This window comes from Syngnathus floridae, chromosome 12 (genome assembly GCF_059516105.1).
Source record: "Syngnathus floridae isolate MCC-2025c chromosome 12, RoL_Sflo_1.0, whole genome shotgun sequence".
Classification (NCBI taxonomy): Eukaryota; Metazoa; Chordata; class Actinopteri; order Syngnathiformes; family Syngnathidae; genus Syngnathus; species Syngnathus floridae.
This window is the reverse complement of record NC_142424.1, coordinates 1,755,963-1,772,935: the sequence shown is the minus strand read 5'-3', so window position 1 is coordinate 1,772,935 and position 16,973 is coordinate 1,755,963. Positions and strand designations below refer to the sequence as shown.

Below are 16,973 nucleotides of genomic sequence, written 5' to 3'. Positions count from 1 at the left end.
CTCCGTTATATTAAATTTTGAAATTCAATATCTGCTGCGTCAGTGACTAATCAAAACAAGGAACCTTAGCAAGAACGCGCTTGGTTCTTTTTGAATTGAGCTTTCTCGTTTACCGTAGGCACGCCAGTTCACTCCCCGTCCTGTAGGGGGGGTGACTTTCTTTTGCGGGCCATACAAATAACTGGACACATTCACACTTATTTGTGCAGAATACTATTATTACACTAATTACACTAACTATTAATTACAGGTTCTCATCTCAGAAAGTAGTATACACATTTTCCCCATTAGGCAAAACAACTAAACAAGGCATGAGCGTCTGCAAGGTGTCACCCATGATAAACAGATTTACTGAATATGAATTTGAAATTGAAGAAAGTGATACTAAAGAATGACACAATTTGTTTTTGCTGGCTTGATGGGCAACGTTGCCAAATGATCTTGTTTTTCCAGATGAACCTTTTCTGACTCGGGTGCTTTAAGTTGTACTTGCGTTAAAGCTACTTCAATGTCCTCTAGCGCGATTGGTTTCTCATCAGTAATGTCAGCAGATGTGTTGCCCTGAAGAATGTGGGAAGGGAGTGAGACCTCCTGATTTTCATCCTTCTCATTGCTGGTCTTGACCTGCGTCTCTGTCTCATCCTCTCGCTGTTTCTCCCCGGTTGGCGTATCCTCGGCCGGAGTCAGAGGGGCCAGGGCCAGACGCTCCTTCAGGGGGCATCTGGTTTTTCTTCTGGGAGGGGGGCAAGGTTTGACCACTTCAGAATCTCGCAGCCACATCTGTTGATTGGATCGCACCAGACTGTCAATGTCCTCCGAAGTTATGTCGTCAACATCCATCCCTTCCCAGTCAGGCTCGGAGGAAGTCTCCAAGATGTCAATGGGACCTTCTGGGATTCCGGTGTCTCCAACACCTGTTTCTGTAACGCAACTTGTAGGGGATGGACTCTCGTCGTCTTCTCGTGAAATAAAATTCTTGATGTCACATGGAGAAGAACTGGCACTTGACCTAAAAAAATCCGTAATTTCCTCCTCCGAGTTTGGCATTTCACACTCAGGGGACGTGGAAGGAAATTCAGCAAAACCTTTGGATAAAAGTGAAGATCTGTGCTCAAGAACTGGTTGAGCCTCCACCACAGGTGTCTCATCTATGAGGACATACTTCTCCAAGTAGCCCCTGGCTTCCCGATCTGAATGCCTGCTGTGGAAGGACTTTTCAGAGGTCACGCTCTCTGTATCTTCTTCTTTTTTCCGACTTCCTGTTGCCTCCTCATACAAGTCGTTATACAAAAAGGCCATGGCTTTGGGTTCTTCTAACAAAACGGGGTCGATAATCTTGGGCGGCCCTTCAGGTAGAAAGACCGGAGTCAAGATCTTCTCTTGGCTTCCAAACAAAGTGCATCCGTTGAGTTTAGAGGGAGGCGGGGAGACTTTGGGCTCTCCGAGGGGATCCTCGCTGTCCGGGTGGCTTCTTGTGAGGTAGTCGTCCGTACCGCTGTAGAAGAATTCCTCTAGAGCCTCGCTGGTGAGTACGGCATCCGGGCTTTTGTGATCCTCACCTGTTGCGGCGTCTTCGCCCTGCACTGGTTTCTCTGGGACAGGAAGTCCAAGCTTAGGTGGCACCACAGCGGGACTTCCCGGGGCGTGATCATCAATCAAGGCGAATGCTTCAAAGTAGTCCACATTACAATCAGTGTCCTTTCCCGGTGGCCTCGCCACAGGAGCTCCTGGTGGATCTGCAGCACTTGGAGCGACCTGTGGCGTAGGTTGGGCTTGTGCAAGTGATTCTGCTGAAGCGTCCTCCCTCGGCTTGCTGTCCTGTTCAAACGACTTGTCACAGGTCTCCTCTTCTTTGTCGTCAGCTTTAGAAGCAGATCCTTCCTCCAGATAGGACAGGTTGTCTACCATCACCTTGCTCTCCTCTTCATCCACGCTCACTAGCTTGTGAGGAACAACAATGTTGAGGATTTCTGAGCCTTCAGACACTAAACTAAAAAGCCTTTGCTCCTTATCTTGACGAGGAGCCCGCTCTTCTTCTTCATCTCCCTCGTCCTTCACATGCAGTGGGGCAAGTCCCACTAAGTCGGGCTTTTCTGGCCTGTTGTCACTTCTCTCTCTCTTTTGTCCTTCCGCTTCAGATTTCTTCCGCCTTGACATCAACTCCTCATCCATGACGAAGATAATCCTTCCTGCCGGAGGGCCGGCTTCCACGGCGGGTTCCTCAGCTTTGGGTGCCCAGGATGTGGAGCAGTGACTCGGGGTGGTCTCCCAGGCGATTCCGCTGTCCTCACTTTGCATGGTCACCATGGAGAAGGAGGTGTCCATGACCAAACACTGCATTTTTGGACGAACGTTGTCATCGTGGACGGCTTCACGTAAACTGAAGGACAGAATGTAACATCGCTGATGAGATGTTTGGAACTTTTGACACAATTTAAAATTTGATCTTGGCCAGGCACCCTCTGACCCAAAACAGCTTCAGCGTACACAAACTTAGTGGTGCCTATCCAAACAACCTGTTTTGAAGGTTCTCCACTTCATCGACAACATCCCGGTCCGGCTTGGTAACATCATCAGGTGTCAGAACTTCCATCTCGGTATCGACATCGTCGTCCCCTGTTAATGCCTCCATCGTCGGATCTCCCTGATGAGGTTTTTCCTTCACCCTTCTGCTCTGCTTGTCACGTTGCAAACAAGTTCACTCGAGTTTTCCGACTCAGCGTACTTGAAATAGAAAACTGGTCTTCCTGTGTTTCATGAGAGGCATTCGCTCCATGTCGGACGTGACTTGAGCCGGGGACTTATTTTGTCAATTGACCTTTCGTTCAAAACATCCACCCCGCAACAACAGTCGTAGTTGCATAAGTCAAATTTAGGGTGTTAAAACGTAAGACACAGGTTTTTATTTTCAATTTGGCACACCATATAATGACATTGTTGAAACAAATAATCATACAATTATTAGAGTTATTATTATAAGCGGCCTGGAAGATGAATGAATGAAGGCATTACCAACGTGTCACTCGTTTTTATAAATTCTTTTTCGGGATCAACATTCAACCAATCGCGTCAAAGTACGTGATGACGTCGTCGTCTTACTGTACATCCAACGAATGGATGTACAGTAGCGAATTTACATGGACATTTTTCAAAAAACAAAACATAAAGAAAACAATACTAATAATAATCAGGTTCGAATGCATTTGGCATCAACCCGTAAGAAAAGTGAATTTTAATTCGCTTACAGCCGGGTGCGGGGGTTCGTGTTAAGGTTAAGTAGTGGATAAGAGTGATGCTAGCAGGTGTTAGCAGGTTCTAGCCGGGCGGAGGAGGAGGGTTCGCTCGCGGTCATCATCATCATGCGCGTCCGGGCACGCGTGCACCCACGGCCGCCAACACGTCAGGCCATGTCGGAGTGAACCGTGAAGACGAGGAGCGAGGGGATCGAACCAGCGGGGACGACGGCGGCGGTGGCTGGAGGGGAGCGAGCGTCTTCGGGACCCACTCGGATTACACCAGCAACCATGGGGTACGTTTTATTAGTTGTTATTTGCCGTGCGGTGCTTATGCCAAAGCACGAGTGCGGTTTGTTTTCGCGCACCTCTGCACATTACTGCGCGTCACTGTCAAGATCGTAAACAAACACCACCAGTGCAGCTCATGGAACAGTTACTAGCTTAGCCTAGCCTAGCTGGCTAGCCACCGCTTGCTCGCTAATAAACGCTCGGAAGGAGATTAAAGCCGCTCGTGAGGACAGCAGCTGTCAATAAATCCACTCACAGACTGACACATTTTGTCATGTGTCAATTCTGCAACAACATTGGGAATGTGGGTGGAGACACACTGGCAGGGTTGTTGTGTGTTGCCACCAAAGTCTGCGGTTGGTTTATTTCATTTATTTTTCTGGCAGTGAACCCCCTTTATCGCGGGGTGTAGTTCCAGACCCACCTCTAATAAGATGCCAGAGAGAACATATTAAAAGCAGATGTTTTAGCCCTGTCACATGCTTTTTGTCACATGAAATCACCGATTAAAACGCAAAGTATTCTTTGGTGCCTGTCCTCGGTTTGAGATAATTCTCCAAACATGAGGCAAACCTTTCTTCTTAGGCTTAACCCTAACTGTAACCCAAATCAAAACAAACCCCCATACTTTTAGCAGATCAGATCAGACTGGCTGAGCGAGTATTTGTGGAAGGGTAAGAGAGATGCGCTCACGTGGCTTGTTGCCTCGTTGCCATGGCGACGCAGCATCTAAGTAAGTCATGCCGGTTTGCGGCTGCCAAAACGGCCGCGTGTTTTGCAGTCAGATTATTTAGAATTACGCTGGTGAGGAGCCCTTCACGTGCGCAGATTTTATTTGCCGAATCATTCACTCGGGATCACAAGGTCTTTATGAAGGTGTGACCAAGAACGGCCAACTCTTGCCACAACAGATCTACTCGTGGAATACTTTCATTCCCCCCCCCCCAACATTTGGCTCAGCATCCTCATCCCATCCATCCAGTGGATTCCTGAACTCATTGTTCCTTTTCAATTGGATAGCGTAAAGGGATTATGCTTGAACAATGGCAAAACACAAGGTCACATTTGGATCCAGGTTGTGGTGGAACATCACTCGCCTTTTAAAGTCACACACACTCAAAGTCACAATATTTAAGCGGATAACGACCAAAAGTGGTCAACGATATTCTTAATGTAAAACTCACCTCCGTGCAGTGAGCAGCCCATCTTCAGCACGCGGGCGCACATCTTCCAGATCGACCCGACCACCAAGAAGAACTGGCTTCCCACCAGCAAACACGCCGTCACTGTCTCTTACTTCTTTGACAGCACCAGGAATGTCTACCGCATCATCAGCCTGGACGGAACAAAAGTTTGCACTCATTGTTTCAGTTATATTTGACCGTTTCAAGAAATGAAATCAAATCTTAATGCGACTTGTCCGCCAGGCCGTCATCAACAGCACCATCACCCCCAACATGAACTTCACCAAGACCTCGCAGAAGTTTGGTCAGTGGGCCGACAGCCGCGCCAACACCGTCTACGGCCTCGGCTTCTCGTGCGAGAGCCACCTGAGCAAGGTCTTTCTTTTGTTATAACTGCTAGTTTGTTAGCATGCGGCTAACCGACTTACGTTTATTTTTTTACCCAGTTTGCGGAAAAGTTTGCCGAGTTCAAGGAGGCAGCGCGACTTGCCAAGGAGAAGTCGCATGAGAAGATGGAGCTCACCAGCACGCCCTCGCAGGTACACAAGAGTCAATGAGTTATGCTACTTATTTAAAATATTCATCAATTCAACATTTATTTCTACCACCACTTTGAATGACATGAGTCACTAAAAAAAACTGAAGTTGGCCCACAATCTCGGTTAACCGCCAAAATCAGGGATTTATTTCGTCGTCACTTTAACATACTAGCTTCACAACAATTGAGCTAACGGCCAAGCAAACGCGCAAGCTAACCTTGGACTAGTGTAACTTCCTGTTGTGCCCGACAACACCACAGGGCAGCGCTGTCAGAAGGAACGTGTTGCCCGCCAACAAACCCAAGAAGGTAAATCTAACGTGAACCCTCCGTGGTGACCCTTTTTTCTCACTCACACCCTCGCAAAGTTTCCCTTTTGGTGGACTGCCATTGTCGCTCTTCCCTCGGGCAAACCCCCGTGCTCTGTTTGAGGCTGCGTGTAACCATGGTGACGGTTATAAATCGTTTCAAGGGATATATGTACACACAAATAATAAATCGATCTATTTTTTAAAATGTTGAGGAGTCCACCAGCTGCCCTCCACAGTCACCGCTGACGCCGGAAAGCGTGAACGGCACCGAAGACGAGAGAGCGGCGGCGGGCACGCCTCAGCCCGCGGAGGCCCGAGCGGAACCTTCCCACAATGCACTTCCCTTCTCGCACAGGTGACGACGACTTCAACAACCGTGTTCGCACAAAAAAAAAACTAAACGATGAATTGATTAATGGCTGTAGTTCGTCCAGCATCGGGAAGCACTTGGAGGCGGAACTGGCGGCGCTAAAAGGCAACAACGCTAAGCTCACGGCGGCGCTGCTCGAGTCCACGGCTAACGTCAAGCAGTGGAAGCAGCAGCTGGCCGCTTACCAGGAGGAGGCGGAGCGCTTACATAAACGGGTAGGCACGCACAGTGCTTCTTTTAGTTTTTTTGTTTTCGAATAACTTTTATAAATGCCATCAAAGGTGACGGAGCTAGAGTGCGTGAGCGGCCAAACCACAACGGTGAAATCGGAGAAAACGGAGTTGAACCGCACCATCGAGGAGCTGGAGGCGGCACTGAAGGCCAAAGAGGACGTACGTGCACGGCGATGACGCCTCGACTTCTGACCTTTTACCCTCAGCTCAACCCGCTACGTTTCTCCCGTCAGGAGTTGGAGTGTCTCAAAGCCGAGGTGCAGAGTGCCAACCAGTTTCGGTCCCAAAGAGACTCGCTCACGCAGAAGCTACAGGTGAGCGTTGGAATGTCTTTTCAAAATGGCCGCTTCAGGTTAAAATGGCTGAAAAACACGTCCTGTCCTAAAAGCTGCGCTCAAGCGTCCGCGTGATTTTTCCGTTTTATAGCAAGTGGAGCGTCGTAACGAAGCGCTGGAAGTGCAACTGGGCGAGCTGGAGCAGCGCGTGGACGCCAACCGGCAGGAGCGCGAAGTCTTCCGCCAGAGTCTGCGCTCGCTGCTGCAGCTGCTGGACGGCAAGATCTTCGAGCTGACCGAGCTGCGGGACGCTCTCGCCAAGCTGCTCGAGTGCAGCTAGAGATCGACTCGCAGCTGGATTGCAACTCGGACGGAACTGAAGCGCAGCTCGGGCGCCACTTTTCACTGCCGCCACGACACGGGACCACAACGTCTCGAGATGTTTACACGCTTTCTACGCATTTATGGTACTCGCTCACTTTTTGCCACGCCCACTCGGATCGTTTACAGCCGCCAAGTGAACGGCCGGGATCATGATGATGCCTTTACCGCCGTTACACTGGGACTTTTTTTTCGTGTGCTTCTTCAATCATTAAACTTGGAGGGCTCGCTCCCGCCTTTTCCCTCCTTTTTTTCCGAACGACATCATCAGCCAAATGAATCAATGGTGCGAGGACTTGACAAAGGTGCGCTGTAGCACTCGGGCGGGCGACGGCGAACCGCCAAGCAGCAATACAAAAGATGACAGCCAAGGGTTTAGCCTAAGCTTTGTCACTTTCAGGTACTTTGTTTTTCACCTTTGAGGTGAGAATTTTGACTGAATTTGAAATATAATTATTTAAAAACTGGCAATATTTTTGAACTATTTATCAAGTAACTAAAGCTTGTTTGGATTTTTTTTTTTTGGGCCAAATGTTTTTTTTTTTCTTCTGTACAGTTATTTTTTTGCTGACATTGCCTTTTAGTCAGTTGTTGATTTGTTGCCAAAAAAAACGTCGGAGAGACACATCGCAACTTTAAGGGCTTGTTGTCAAATTTGAAATAAAATGTTTAAGCTGACTGTCATTTTGGAGTTTTTGACTAAACGCTTAACCACATGTCTGCTATGCATTTTTGTCATTCTAAGATAAGGAGAAAAAAGTAAATGTTGGCTTATTTACATATATATGCATATATTTTAATCTACAACTATAAAAGCAGTGATCAATGATCAACTTAAATATTCTCAAGGGACTAACAGAAAAATTCTATTGAAAAAAAAAATCCTCAATCATAAATTACTCAACTAACTCAACTTTTTGGGGGTTGTTTATTTTTAAAGAAAAAAGTAACAAGAAATGCCAGAGCATTAAAAAAACATATGCAAATCTTTTTAAAATTTAAAGCATCAATAAATACTTGAATACACATTAGGCATGCAGTATATATATTTTGAACGTGTACGACGACACGCGGCTTATTGCACGTTTGCTGCGAGGTCCGAGTACAAACTGTCAAACTTCAAAATAACCATCACAAACGCAAACTTGTTCCTCAGAACTTACATACAAAAAAATTTAAACATGTAGCGACACGTTAGCGGCTGTCGGGAAAAGAATTGTGAAGTTATACTCACCGTTTCTGTCTTTCGGTTGTTAGCGTTGTGATGCTAATGCCGCGCTAACTCCCTCCAAACATTTGTTTGTGCTGTGATGCTGAACTAACTCCAATTAACTTATTTCTTAGCAATGTGATGATGATGTACCACTAAACTCCACTTAAAATGTATGTTGTTACCACTTTGATGCTAACGCTAAGCTAGCTCTCAGCTCAACTTTTCCCGCGGATGCTAGCATGTTGCTACACGCGTACGCTCGACACATTTCATACGTGATGGGACGGATGTTAATAACCAATCAACTCGCACACGCACAACACACGTGATATATAAAGGACACACCTCGAAAAAGAAAATGTAGAATACAAAAATCAATGAGAAAAACAAACTTAAACATCAGAATCGGCATCAAAAGGATCTTAGGGAGCAATGTCGTTCGTTTAAACGGCCGATCAAATTCAACAAATTTGTAATTGCTGTTTCCAAAATATCTAATCGAAATTTGCATATTGTTACTTTAAAAGGCTGATTAAAAGGACCTGTGGAACTTGCATAAAATTGTTGCTTTAAATAGATAATAAAAAAAAAAAGCTCCAGAATGTACTTCCATTGCTTTAAAATCGCTGACAAGTGAATCCCATTATTTTAAACTGTCACACACAACACAAGCTAGAATCATTACAAAACATCTTGAAGTTCATTCTATAAGATGGTGAAGTAAAAAAGAAAGAAAAAAAAAAAGATGTTTAAAAAAAACTTGGGAATACTTGATGTGCATTTTCATGTGGACCTCCTTCAAGGAAAGTACAGTACGACAGTAAACATCAAAGTACACAGGTGACCAAACGCGTGTAGTAGTCCACTTGTACAAAACCCACTTCAGATACAATTTCTTCTTCTTGTTCAAATTGCACTCAAAGTCACAGCCAACCGGGCGGGTGTTCTAATTCTCCCAGTCGGTGCAAGGGAGGCCCTCGTCCTCCGATTCGGATTCGGGCGACGCCTCCTTGATTCGGCGCAGAGCCTCGTGGATGCTTCGCGTCAGGGCGTCCGCCGAGTGGGCAAAGCGATCGGCGCGGCGCGGCCGCTCCGGCGGGGCGCGCACCTGCCGGAGACGGACGCCCTGCCGGATCTGCGCCAAGATGTTCTCGCCGTCGTCGTCCGGGTCGGGGGCGAGGACGCGCAGTTCGGCTTTCCGCAGGTGGAAGCTGCCGCGCTTCAGGGACGCCAGAACCTCGTCCATCGGGGAGCTCGCTGACACAACAAAACGACCATGTAAAGAAATGAAATTGTTAACTAACATTCAAAACTGGTTCTCAGCGACAACCCTTTTTATAACTTCAAAATATATACATTTGAGATGAATGTATTCATTTGAATAATCCATCTAACTAAACAAATTTAACATTTTTGTCTCTGACCTCTCCTCCATTGCGTGGCGTCCTCAGCCGACGTCTTCCTCAGTTTCTTCCTGGCCGTCAACAGCTGGCTGCTGTCGAAGAAGCGTGGCGAGATCGGACCCAGGGGCAGCGAGGCGGGCTTGGACTCGCGCAGCAACGCCGGACGCGGCTCGACGGCTACCGATGGCGGCGGAGGCGGAGGGGGAGGAGGGGGCGGCGGCGGAGGACCTCCACCCAGGGTGAGAACGGCCGTCGGCAGAGAGAGGAACGGAGGACACGACTCCGGGTCGTCCAGGTGGATGGCGGGTAAGGACTCGCAGGCGTCCTCAAGAGGAGGCACCGAGAGCTCCGGCAGGTCCGAGGCGACGCGGTCGGTCTGGACGCCGGCCGCCTGCGTGCAAGGAGGCTGATTTGCTCGCCGCTGCGTCTGAAGCAGCCTCAGACGACTGGACTTCAGTGTCACGTGACCTGGATAACGCTGAGATGCAGGAGAGTAGGAATTAGGGTCCGAGAACATCAGGAATCATCAATAACTACACGAGGGTGCCAATGGAGACTCTTTACCTGATTGTGGCTGCGAAGTCGGTCCAGAGTTCTCTGCCTCTCCAGACTCACTTGCGCGTTCCGCTCGGCTTCCTCTTCCTCCGTTTCCCGCACCTGCGGAACCGAGCAGCAACGTCAAGTCGGGCTCAAAGTTCATCGGGGATGTTGGGTGGCTGCGAGACAATACCTGCGGGGTGAGGACGCCCTGACGTGCTTCCATTTTCTGCTTGTGATTGGAGATGCAGATTTCCTGTCACGAGAAGAATCAAATGAGAAAGGGACAACTTGGAAGCCCTTTTGGGGATCAAATTCTCCAATTTTCTATGTGGCCAGGTCACCTTCTTGTTTTTGAGGTAGACCTTCTTGGTGGTGATGCGTCCCCTGCGGGCCTCCAGCTGCCGAGTCCTCTGGCGCAGGATCCGCAGTTCTTCGTCGTCGCGAAGGGGCGGCAGAGGCGGCGGTTCGACCGGGTCTTCTGCCCCCTTCATGGCGTCGGGGCTCTCGAAGGCATCATAGTACACCACCTCGTCCTGCCTCTCTGCAGACAAAACAAAAAAAAGCGTCTTATTTGAGGAGAAACCTTCAGGGTGGACACTGGCGCTCGGTGATGGGTCTGACCTGTGATCTGTCTGCGCAGGCTCTGCAGCTGCGCGGTGAGCAGCAGCTCTTCGCAGCGCAGCACCTCAGCCTGGATGTCGTACAACTGCAGCTGGAGTTCGTAGTACAGCGCCTCCAGCTGGTCCAGGTGCAGCATGGCGTCCTCGCCGCCCTGCAGGCTTCGCATCTGGCCAAGAAAAAAAAAAAACAGGTCACAAATGTTGATCGTGACATACTACACGCACACTCCACCCTACCTCCTCCTTGAGTCCGTGCTTCTTCTGTTCGAGGCAGACCTCCTTGGCCCGCATGAGCTGCAGCGTTTCTTTGGAGACGGAGTACTGCAGCCGCTCCATGCGCTCCACCGCCGCCGCCCACGCCGACTTGCCGAGCCTCCTCTGGTCGGCGCGCATACGCTCGTACAGCGCTGAAACGCGCACGCCCGAGACGTTCTGTGCTGTCCAGTGGCGGTGTTCGATGCGCCCGAGCGAGCGCCGTTTACCTTTCAGCGCTCGATTGGTGGTTTCGAAATACTTGACAGTCAGGTCCTGGATGGCGAGGACGGCGACGTTCGCCTTCTTCTGCCACTCCTCGTCCTCCCTCCTCAGGCCTTCCACCCGGCGAGGACCCAGGCGCTCTGTCTCCAGTGAGATCTGAGCGGCGAGGATTAAGAAGTTAGGCAAGTGTAATGCGCACTGCAGCCAGCAGATGGCACTAAAAGTGAGGGAACGGATTATTTCATGATCTTTTTACAACGGAACCAGTTGATAGTTTTACTTCATTAGTTGGCCCACTATGGCAAAGGTTGCCTTAAGATGGAGGAGAAAGACGACACTTGGTGGCCTACATGGAAAGCAAGGATAAGAAATAAATGCTGAAACGCCCTGAACCACATTGGCCTGGTGTGCGTTAAAGGAAGAAAATGAACTCCCAGCCGGGGCCTAAATGTAAAGCAGATGTGTGTGTGTGTGTACAGTCTGTACTACGGCCAGAAAGTGTGTGTGTGTGCACGTGAGGCAGCAAAGCAGCGCAAAGTTAGGAACAAGCTGGGAGGAATACTCAGAGAGATTACATCATTGAGCAGAAACGTGTACAACTTCTAGACAACCAGAACACAAAGACGTCTCTGTGTACTGTAGCTGTGATATGGCCTTCAAATCAAATCTCTGGTTTTAAAAAAAAAACAATTTTGATCACCTACAAAAAGAGAATGACATTTTTAAAAACAAGTTTTGCTCCATTTAAAATGTAGCATTGTAATAATAGTATTTGCTGTCTTCGCATGCTAGCTGCCGTTAGCAAGCAAGACAAACGAGCTAGCGCTGCTAAATTTAACGCCTCCACGTTTACGGCCACTTTGTTGGCCTCTCGCAGCCGTTGCAATTCGTCTTCACGACGACTAGCGACGAAACTCAGACGGGTCGCACGCGAGGAAACATGGCGTCTTTCTTATCTGGCGTGTGAGGGCGTTTATTTTTGCGTCGTTGACTCCGCCCACCGGGCTGAGATAAGCAGGAGAAAGCGCAGAAGCGACGACCAACACGTGAAAGCGGTCGCAAGTTGTGCTGTTTTGTCAGCCCTAATAACGAATTGAATTTTAACAATGACACATCGTTGACAAGATACAGCTGCAAGTGTATTATGGCGAGTATTTGGCTTTGGGGGCTTGCTCCGGGGCAAACTAGTTAGTCGCAGCCGCTACTAAGCCCGAAAACAGATGGATTTGTGTGTGTGCGTGTGCGCGCGCGTCACCTTAATCTGCTGCCGTCGGAGCATGGCCAGCTCCCTCATGTCCCGGAAAGGCTGCAGCAGGTAGTGGTAGAGCTGCGTGGCGGCCTCCAGCATCTGGCCGTACGCCTCGTCCTCCTCGCCGTAGACCTGCAGCAACTCCACCATGCTGTCCAGGGCCCGGTGCTTGTCCAGAACCTGCCGGCCAAGCACACGTTCACAACGACACAGATATTCAACAGTTGTGATGTTTTGAATCAAATAATAAAATTGATATGCTATGTTACTGTGGGCTGAGTGCTTTTACATATCGACTGACCATCAATGGTGTACCATACTTGTGCCTCCCGTTGTGGACTTCCAGTGAGGAATCCGGTGGACACGACAACTACGCTGTTGAGCTGCACTAAGAGCTCCGGCCACAGATTCCCTTTAATCCCAGATTAGCAAAGCTTGGATTTATGGTTGGGATTGCAGCGATTTTTCCAAATTCAGCCAGTTTGTGCATGTCATAGTCATCTTCATAAATAATATATATGTTTTTGAAAAACCTGCATGTATTATAAAGATGGAAGAGAGGCGCTTTTATGGGCAGCAGGCCGGGTCAGGGTCTCACACAGAGGACCATTCAGGCGAGGTAACACTGCTCCTACTGTTTACAGCCTTGCGCCGTCTCCATGACAACCACACTCCCCGTGTGTGTCCGTGTGTGTGTAAAGGGAATGCTGGACAGGCGGGAGAGTTGTCCCTTGGTGTCAAAAGCAAGCATCGCCGTCTGAGAACTGTTTTGTACGTCACGCTATAATGAAACATGGTTTGTCACAGAAGCTAGCTAGCATTTAGCGACTAGCTTTGAGCATACACCTCGGATTGGTCGCCAGTCAATCACCGGGCTCAGAAAGAGTCATAATCATAACAAAGAACAATTTGACTAAACTAAGAAGCATGTTCCGGGCTTCCAAGGAGTTCTCACGTGCTGAATTTAGCAGCAACGGCTCTGCGTGTAATTACAGGACGGCGTTTTTGCCGCCTCAGCAGCGTGAAACCGGTCATCAACGACCCACTCTACCAGTTTGCTCAGAACCGGAGCTGCTGCTCAGTCTGCCTACAGCACTTTTTTTTACCCTTTGGAAACAACACGCCCTGCTTGCCAAGTTTTGGTTGAAGAAAAAAAAAGAAAGAAAAAATCAACTTAGACATAAGACAATATGGGCAGATTTGCCACTTGTTGCTAGGCAGAATTGTCACAATCGCCTTTCTGTGGTTCTTCCAGTCTCTTCAGTCCGATGGCAAAAAAAAAATGATGTCAGTCTGTGACATTCTAAGTTCCGGCGCGACTTCCTTCTGAGAAAAAAAAACAACATTCAAAGCCGCCACCCAAATGTTTGTTATTTCCGAGACAGACTTGCTAACCACACGCGCAACGTCGGGCTCAAGTTCATCGAGTCATCTCGTCTGCTCCGTGGTCAATATTTGACAATCACGCCTGACTCGCGTCAAGTGTTTGCCTCGCCGGGTGTCACATGGTGATCACCGCGAACACAAACACGTCGGAGATTTTGAGTGCCGGCGCTGAGATTCTTTATCGAGGCAAATATTTAGTGGCACACTGCTCCAAATATTTGTTAATGGAAAGGGTGGAGCGTTCATGGAAAATACCTCATCCTCTCAATGATGTCATGAGGAAGTGCAAGTAACACACTCATTGTGCTTCTTTTAGCAGATATTTTCTATATTTTGGCAGGTGCTTGAGTCAACGGACAGGTTTCAGCAACAAAAGCGGAGGAAATTCATCTTTTATATTCTCAATATCCTTTGATTGAAATCAACAAGATGATCCGTGGAGTCACAAAAGCCGTACTGTTCTTTTAAGACTTTTTCCCACCAAAATAAAACGTCTCAGATGTTTTGACCCAAGCTACTCCCATGAGAGGACAACAAAGGGGTGTAATTTCTTCAGTAGAAACAGTGTCAACTCTTTCCAGGAAAGAGTCGATTCTCCAAAAAGGAGTCGTTTGTTTCGTGTCGCTCGCATGTGCCGTGCGTCATGTGACGTGTCGCATCCTGGGAGGAGGTCGACAGCTGCTGTAACTCGAGCGCGAATTGTTGTCTTTTGTCCCCGCTAACACGAGGGCTCGATGTGTGGCCTCGGGGCCGGATCGGGTTACAGGCGTGGGGAAGTACGGCGGCAGATGGGAGGTGGCGGCGTTTGCAGCCGTGGGATAAAGGAAGGGGAGGGGATTTTGGAACAATTGGAAAAAGTGTGCATCTCTGTCACATCCTCAAAAAAAACTGTCGGATGAACGTCATGATTCGCTGCCAGACTGGTTGGACAAGGTGGTACAATAACAGAATACCTACGTAGTCAGCCAAGGTGCAAAGACTTAATAGCACGTCAGTTAAGGTACGAGAGTTGATCATAAATCAAAATAAAGCATGCAGATGATGTGTATCACGTTAAATCTGTTGCCTGACCTCTTGCAAGCGCCTCTTGGCTCTGTCCAGCCCATCTTCGTAGCCTTTCCGCCGCAGCTCGCTCAGACTCTCGTAGTACTCCTCGGTGTCGTCGCTGTCGGTGAACAGCACCTGCGAGAAGATCTTCCAGCCGCAGGTATCCAGAGCGTGGCTCAGGTACACCTGTAGCTGGTAGCACAGGGCCTCCGTCTCCCGCTCCGATGAAGCGGCCGAGGCGCCGAAAAGAACCGACCACACGCCGGACGGCTCCTCCGGGAATGCCGGCAGGCAGGGCTCCAGCTCGGCGTTGACCGCGCACAGCTGGAGGTGAACCGCCCGGAGGTCCTGGAACGAGAAGAGGCCGGCCCAGCTGAAGTCTTGACGGCCGTCCTCCGCGGGGGAGAGCGGGGCCCCCGCGGGGTCCACGAACTCCATGTCGGTGACCTTGGGCGACACCAAGTCCCAACTGTCAACTTTTCCCTTCGGAGAAACTTTCGCCGAACGACCTCCGTCTTTTGTCGACATCATCTCGGGTTGCTTGTCGTCCGCGTACGGGCACCAGTCGAGGAGCGGGTCAAGGAAGCTGGTCCGCTTCTGTACCGTCCGGTTGTGGCAGGTTATGGCAAACTTTCCCTCGATGTCGTTCCAGGCCACGATGAAAGCGAATTTGTGTCGTTCTTTCTCGTCGAAGGCTTTGGGCCGGACGGACACCCAGCCGGATTCCAAGTTGTCCTCCATGGCGAAGGACATCGAAGCCGAAGCTTGACAACGGGCGGACGGTGATCACGAATGTTTGGTTCAAAGGGGGAGAGTGGTACTAGGCTGTCGATGCTAAGTGCTAATGCTAACTAGCTGGAAAAGTACAATTTGTAACAAGCTAGCAAGCCGATTAGCACGAGACGAGCGGCCGAAACAAAGGCTCTCGGCTCCGTCCCCCGGACACGCGAGCTAACGGCGGCCCGGAACGAAGGCAGGCCCGAACAAAGCACGTCGACTGTCATGACACCCCCCCGGCCCGCTCGGTTCGGCTTGGCTTCTGGACGGCTCAGTCCACTGTCTTCTTTCGAACCTTTTCTCGTTAGTTTTCTTTTGTTGTGTCCGTTCCGTTCCGTGACGACGACGTCGACGAATCAGCTCAGCTCAGCTCCAACACAGTCACGTGTGAGCTTGTGTTTACAAGCCGAGCGCGTGCACGACAAATCCGGGGGAGGGCTGCTGCGTTTAAGAACCATCAAGAAAATTGTACATGTAGCGATCACAAATAGTCGACCTAGTAGAAATGCTCAATCAAAGTGCTAGAAATTAGTACGTAGTTAGAAAGGTACAACAAATAGACCTGGTCAAGGACCTTAGTCAAGGAACTAGCAATGTTATCCAGTCGGTATTATTTTTTCCATGGCGAGCGCGTGCAAAATCCGTAGGGGCTGATGCGATCAGGGACCACAAGGAAAATAGTACATTTCCGCTTTACGTTCAACAAGTGGCTTAAGACAACAAAGCACGGCTCCTATGTCTTTTTGATCGACGTTGTTTTCTTTTGTATTATCGATTAAATGAGTAAATATGTTTAGTTAAGGAGACGTGTGCCATTTGTCTCGCTTTTGTTCTCTCCCTCTTGACGTCTCGACCAGCACGAGGAGCATAAACATCTGCACGTGGGAAAGCCAGTGACGTCACGCGCCGACGTGTCTGCCGACGGGTCGAGTCGCTTTGGTTGCAAAGTACAGTTGGAGGCGTGGCTTAATGTGGGGTGGACCTAAACGTTTGACTCCGCCCACACTGACTATTATCATCGCGTTTTCCCCCTTAACTACTTTTTTTGTAAAGCAATTAATTTGGGAGGTTCAATGATGCGTCGTGACGTTTTTTCCATTATTTTAAACACTCTATAACATCAAAAATAACAAACTCATCCCTCGCTGTTTGTTTGACGTTCATTATGGGTGTAGACTTTGTAGAGCCACGCAAGGTCGTTCAGCGTGTTCAGGGTCCCGAAAATGGGGGGATTGCCGGTGGTGGAGTGTCGAGGCCATTGGGTTCAAAAGTTGCGGTCAAAAGAAAGACGTCCCCCACATACTGTTAGAAAAGAGGGAGTTGGGTGCAGTATCAAAAGTCCCCAGCAGAGGGCACCCTCCATAGAAGACAGCTCTTCAGAAGCCAGAGTGCACTAGCAGGCATGTTTCACTTGAGGGCGCCATTCTACCATCTTTGACAGTTGT

At 49.1% G+C, this 16,973-nt stretch overlaps 3 protein-coding genes across 4 annotated transcripts; 1 reads left to right on the top strand and 2 right to left on the bottom strand.

Moving 5' to 3' along the window:
• Positions 1 to 141: 141 nt before the first annotated feature.
• LOC148389402 (uncharacterized) lies at positions 142 to 8,192 on the bottom strand. The gene is made up of 4 exons (XM_088392245.1): positions 8,051 to 8,192; positions 4,709 to 4,860; positions 2,517 to 4,621; positions 142 to 2,380 (listed from the first exon to the last, which is right to left on the bottom strand). The coding sequence occupies exons 3-4, from the start codon at positions 2,630 to 2,632 to the stop codon at positions 385 to 387; spliced, it is 2,112 nt and encodes a 703-aa protein (XP_088248371.1). The 5' UTR covers positions 2,633 to 4,621; positions 4,709 to 4,860; positions 8,051 to 8,192; the 3' UTR covers positions 142 to 384.
• On the top strand, positions 3,091 to 7,494 carry LOC148389403 (homer protein homolog 1). 2 transcript variants are annotated; one of them, XM_088392248.1, is made up of 10 exons: positions 3,091 to 3,529; positions 4,719 to 4,875; positions 4,952 to 5,083; positions 5,155 to 5,247; positions 5,508 to 5,555; positions 5,770 to 5,912; positions 5,983 to 6,142; positions 6,209 to 6,319; positions 6,394 to 6,474; positions 6,587 to 7,494. In XM_088392248.1, exons 1-10 carry the CDS (start codon positions 3,525 to 3,527, stop codon positions 6,773 to 6,775), a joined length of 1,119 nt encoding a protein of 372 aa, XP_088248374.1. In that variant the 5' UTR covers positions 3,091 to 3,524; the 3' UTR covers positions 6,776 to 7,494. The 2 variants fall into 2 exon arrangements, with proteins under 2 accessions (XP_088248374.1, XP_088248375.1); XM_088392249.1 differs by lacking the exon at positions 5,508 to 5,555.
• Positions 7,726 to 16,144, bottom strand: jmy (junction mediating and regulatory protein, p53 cofactor). The gene is made up of 10 exons (XM_088392215.1): positions 14,776 to 16,144; positions 12,325 to 12,498; positions 11,075 to 11,225; positions 10,830 to 10,999; positions 10,594 to 10,759; positions 10,314 to 10,513; positions 10,163 to 10,225; positions 9,997 to 10,089; positions 9,454 to 9,910; positions 7,726 to 9,286 (listed from the first exon to the last, which is right to left on the bottom strand). The coding sequence occupies exons 1-10, from the start codon at positions 15,502 to 15,504 to the stop codon at positions 8,976 to 8,978; spliced, it is 2,514 nt and encodes an 837-aa protein (XP_088248341.1). The 5' UTR covers positions 15,505 to 16,144; the 3' UTR covers positions 7,726 to 8,975.
• Positions 16,145 to 16,973: the final 829 nt, after the last annotated feature.

Bases quoted from the DNA above. Each gene is read 5' to 3' on its own strand.
- LOC148389403 (XM_088392248.1), top strand. The intron at 5,556-5,769 runs GTAAATCTAACG...TAAAATGTTGAG, and splicing joins CCGCCAACAAACCCAAGAAG to GAGTCCACCAGCTGCCCTCC. The intron at 6,475-6,586 runs GTGAGCGTTGGA...TCCGTTTTATAG, and splicing joins CGCTCACGCAGAAGCTACAG to CAAGTGGAGCGTCGTAACGA.
- LOC148389402 (XM_088392245.1), bottom strand. From the start codon at position 2,632: ATGGAGGCATTAACAGGGGACGACGATGTCGATACCGAGATGGAAGTT. The intron at 2,381-2,516 runs GTTGTTTGGATA...TCTGTCCTTCAG, and splicing joins GTGGAGAACCTTCAAAACAG to TTTACGTGAAGCCGTCCACG.
- jmy (XM_088392215.1), bottom strand. From the start codon at position 15,504: ATGTCCTTCGCCATGGAGGACAACTTGGAATCCGGCTGGGTGTCCGTC. The intron at 10,760-10,829 runs GTAGGGTGGAGT...TTTCTTGGCCAG, and splicing joins AGCACGGACTCAAGGAGGAG to ATGCGAAGCCTGCAGGGCGG. The intron at 10,090-10,162 runs GTATTGTCTCGC...TCGGTTCCGCAG, and splicing joins AGGGCGTCCTCACCCCGCAG to GTGCGGGAAACGGAGGAAGA.